Below are 4,484 nucleotides of genomic sequence, written 5' to 3'. Positions count from 1 at the left end.
ATGACCAGGCCCGGGCATGTTATCCTGGGGGCAAGCTTACCTATTCACGGCTGGTCTTCTGGACCTCCTTGCAGTGGCAAACTGTCCGACTGGGGGATCGAACTGTCTGCGATTCTGCTGTTCGCCATCGAAGAGATCAACAATCGTACCGATCTCTTGCCGAATATCACCATCGGCTACGACATTCGCGACAACTGCTACTCGGAGACTCTGTCGATATGGACGGCGCTCAGCCTGGCAAGCACATCCGAGAGACCCCAGGAGGATGTCGAGTTCACCAAGATCAGTTCCGCAGAGTACGGGAATCTTTTCTGCATCATAGGAACTCAATCGAGTGCAACTACAATAACGACGGCGCAGGCCGCCAGCCTGTATCGCATCCCTGTCATCTCTCCATTCGCAACAAGCAACGAACTCAGCGACAAGCGCCGGTTCCCCTATTTTCTCCGCACGGTCCCTCCAGACAGTCTCCAAGCCGCGGCAATTGCCGATATTCTTCTACGATTTGGTTGGAAGTACGTCGGTCTGTATTTCCAGCTGAACTCCTACGGTGTTCACGGCGCCCAAAGCCTGCTCCACCTCGCGGAAAAGCACGGCATATGTATTGCGTTCTCGGTCTCGGTACATTCTCAAGCAACAGATGCCGAGCTTCGGGACGCTGTGGGCAGACTGTCCAGCTCCCCTAAAGCCAGGGTCGTCATCATGTTTATGGATAGCGTGACAGCGAGTGGCATCTTGACGACAATAAGCGACGTTGGAAGTCTACCCCACATCACCTTTGTGGGCAGCGACGCCTTGGCATTCCCCGAAGCGCTAGCAAGGTACAACGTCGAGCTGTCAATGTTACAGGGTAGCCTTTTCGTCCAGCTGCACTTCGCGAACATTCCAGGTTTCAACTACGACCGATTCTTGCAGACGATCAAACTCGGCAACCCGTGGTTAGCTCAGTGGAAGGCCGAGCGTAATTGCTCCGATCTTACGGAATGTCCGTTCCGTATTAGTGCAAATGATCACCCTGTGGTGGACGCCGTTTACGCGTTCTCGTATGCTCTTCATGATGCGTTGCACGATCTTTGTACCAATTACACCGACTGCAGTTCGACAGTTCACACTATCACCGGCCATGATTTCTTTCCGTACCTGCTAAACGCCACTTTTGAAGGGTTGGTTGGGGAGTACAGATTCGACAGCAACGGTGATCCTGGCGGGAATTACAAAATACTGAACTTTCAGATTCACAACGACATCTTTACAGCAACTGAAGTTGGGCAATGGAGCTCATCAGCAGAGAATCCCCTTCAGCTGAACGCAAGTGCTTTGCAGTGGTATCAGGACTCTCCAGATCCACCAGTCTCATTGTGTCGAGAGGTGTGTCCACCTGGTTTCATAGAGGATCCACTGGAAGAGAAATGCTGCTACGGCTGCCGGAGATGCCCGACTCATGCCATCGTCAGCGGCAACTCGTGCATGCCGTGTCAGAGGGATGAGTGGCCCGACCAGAGCTTTAGACACTGCCAACTCATTGTTCCGACGCCTCCAAGTTGGAGTGAGCCCACAGTTATTGTCATCCTGATCCTTTCCGGCCTCGGACTGGTACTTTCCTTTCTTGCAGCCCTGGGACTCTTCCACTACCGGCACCACGTGCTGATCAAAGCCGCCAGCCGTGAGCTGAGCAGCATCAACATTTTGGGGCTCACTCTAGCCTTCCTTGCTCCTTTAACGCTCCTAGCTCCGATGTCGACAGTCTCGTGCCGTGCCTCGGAGGTCATGGTTGCCTTGTGTTTCACCCTGACGTACGCACCGACTCTGTTGAAGGTCAACCGGATCTACAGGATCTTCGAAGCCGGGAGGAAATCCAACAAGCGCCCTCGGTTCACCGGTCCTCGTGCCCAGCTTGCGCTTGCACTTATCGCTACTCTGCTAATGGTGAGTGTGACCTATGCATTTTCACCATACATCCGATCCCTGTCTAAAACCTAAATTGAAGACTGGGATAAGGTATTCCCCTCGTATATCGAGTCGACCTTTTTTGGTTAGCACACCTTTTCAAAAAATGGTATATTGGGACGGCAAAAGGATGAGGCCGGCCCTCTTATGAAAGATGGCAAGCACTGGGGCATACTGAATGGATGAGCAGATCCAATTAAACCACACTGCAGGACACGCTTGCTTATGATAAAATATTCCTGTTCATCTTTGAATGAACAACGCCAAGCCTCAGTCCTAGGGGGAAAACCCATTGCCTGGAATATAACAGAAACATAAAACAGCTCGGTAAGGAAATGTACCTGCGACTGTACACAATACAGGGTGAGTAAAAATGTCCCTTTTGCACGTTCTTGTCTCCCACAAAAACGGGAAAAGTTACCCATTTTTTCTCTTCGGCCAACATTCGGTCTGGGTATTGACCACAGTAAGTTTCACTGATATTCAGTATGCATTGAAAAGGATACAAGTCTTTCTTTGTGACTACCCAAAAACACTACCAACACGTTTCCTATATTTTTTGGGATATGTAACGTTATTTAATGGCCAGCACACTGCAAGACAGAAAACACATGAATAAATAAAATAACTTTTCAAAGCAGCCATAGCAAGGCCGCAGTTTACTGCTGTCCAAAGGGCCTTGATGGTCAGAACGTTTTATGAAACAGGTATAGGGTAAGCTACAAGACGATAGGTTAATTTGAAGAACACATTCCGGAGGTGCGGCAGCCTAGGGTCAGACAGTGCGAAAATAATGTAAAATACGGACAAAATGAAATATGCAAGAACCTGAACAGGACAGTGACAATGTGAACCTTATCTATAAATTCATTTTGAGGTTCAATTAATGTAATTCCATGTAATGTATGTTCTGTTCTGTTATTCCTTTTATTTCCTTCATTGTCCATGGAGGCCCATTATTGTCAATGTGTATATAGAAAATGGCCTTTTCTGAACATTGTGTCGGTAGTGTTTTCGAGTACATGTAGTCATAAAAAGGCCTGTATCCTTTTCATGCATCGCTGGAATATCAGTGAAACTTTTAAAGACCGTGGTCAATACCCAGACCGAATGTTGGCCGAAGAGAAAAATTTGGTACCCTTTCTCGTTTTGGGGGGAGACAAGAACGTATCCAAAGAGACATATTTTCTACTCCCCTATGTGCATACTGTTCATGTAAACTGTACAACACTTACTGACCGTGCAGCATGTATCACAAACACTGAGAGACTTTCACATAAACAAACTTCATTTTCTGTCATAAATTTGTGCAAATAACGTAAAAAGATGCTCACTTGGGTTTTTTTTTTGGGGGGGGGAGTACCCTATCCCACAGTGAACATGGCAGTCATGGCGAAGCCATGCTAGTGCACACAATAAGTGAAAAGTGTGACAGAAATGTATGGCTGTGCTCAGTGGAAGGAATCTTCCAAAAAGACCGAGAAAGTATAAAATTTCCAGGTGCTGCCGAATCACTCGTCTAAATATTTACACGCTATGGCAAACGCCTCTATACATGTAAATGTTCTTTCAGACAATGAACATTCAAGTAATAAGCTTGCAATTACATGTATACAATATTTAGATGGACAAGTATACAATTATGCAATAATGATCCCGAATTAATTGCAATGGATAGACTTAAGTACTAACTTCTCATGTTGACGAAGACGACCGAAGCAGCTATCAATCGTAATTAAACAATAGTGATTTTGTTCCCTTCATTTAAGTTGAGTCCTCCCTTTCTTTCATTTTTCCCAGATGGTGATCTGCATCTCTGGGACTCTTATTAGTCCAACAGTCCCAGCCAAATTATATTTCAGTCCTCCGACCGGCTACATCGAGGCCTACTGTGCGTTCGGCTACGGCTCAATGGTATCCACTTTTTGCAATCTGCTGATAGTCCTAGCCTGCTGCTACTACGCCTTCAAGGCGCGCAAGGTACCCAGCAACTACAACGAGTCCAAGTTCATCGCCATCAGCGTGTACTCCACGCTGGTCTTCGGCATGGCGGCCGTGCCCGTCTACATCACGGCGGCTACCGTTCAGCAGAAGGTAGCCACGCTGTGCGTTGCCATACTGCTCAACTCCTTCCTGACGCTGTTCTGCGTCTATCTGCCCAAGCTGTACGCCATTCGCTTCGGGGTGGACGTCCAGGTTTGCGAGTGGAGGAGTAGCGGGGTGGTTTCGGCCGACAATGTTTCAGCGGCGTTACCATCATCATATGCCGATGCGCAACAGAGGAATGCCTTACCCGTGGCGAACTGAGCCTCGGATCAGGAGAGGTGATTTTTGGTCACGATCTTTACTGTAAGCCTACTTTCTGGGTCTCTTTTAGCCTGCATCTTACATGAGTTCCTAATAACCGAACAAAAGATCACAATTTGATTAGGCATTTGAGCCTGCTGAATAAAAACTATTTGTGCGCACATCTCTGTTGTTTTTCTGGACACCAGAGAGCGCTGACTTATATCAATTACAGCACTCACAATGTACAG

At 47.6% G+C, this 4,484-nt stretch overlaps 1 protein-coding gene across 1 annotated transcript; it reads left to right on the top strand.

The window, feature by feature from the left end:
* Nucleotides 1-4,254, top strand: LOC119720990 (metabotropic glutamate receptor-like). Its single transcript, XM_038190855.1, has 2 exons — nt 1-1,926; nt 3,748-4,254. Exons 1-2 carry the CDS (start codon nt 1-3, stop codon nt 4,252-4,254), a joined length of 2,433 nt encoding a protein of 810 aa, XP_038046783.1.
* Nucleotides 4,255-4,484: the final 230 nt, after the last annotated feature.

The sequence above is a fragment of the Patiria miniata genome, unplaced genomic scaffold, assembly GCF_015706575.1.
Source record: "Patiria miniata isolate m_02_andy unplaced genomic scaffold, ASM1570657v1 HiC_scaffold_9, whole genome shotgun sequence".
NCBI classification, from domain to species: Eukaryota; Metazoa; Echinodermata; class Asteroidea; order Valvatida; family Asterinidae; genus Patiria; species Patiria miniata.
Note: the sequence above shows the minus strand (reverse complement) of the source record. Positions and strands in the feature narration are given on the sequence as shown.

What these genes read in the sequence shown, in the direction of transcription:
- LOC119720990 (XM_038190855.1), top strand. Translation starts at nt 1, where the DNA reads ATGACCAGGCCCGGGCATGTTATCCTGGGGGCAAGCTTACCTATTCAC. An exon ending in TTATCGCTACTCTGCTAATG is followed by an intron (nt 1,927 to 3,747) that starts GTGAGTGTGACC and finishes CATTTTTCCCAG; the next exon opens with ATGGTGATCTGCATCTCTGG.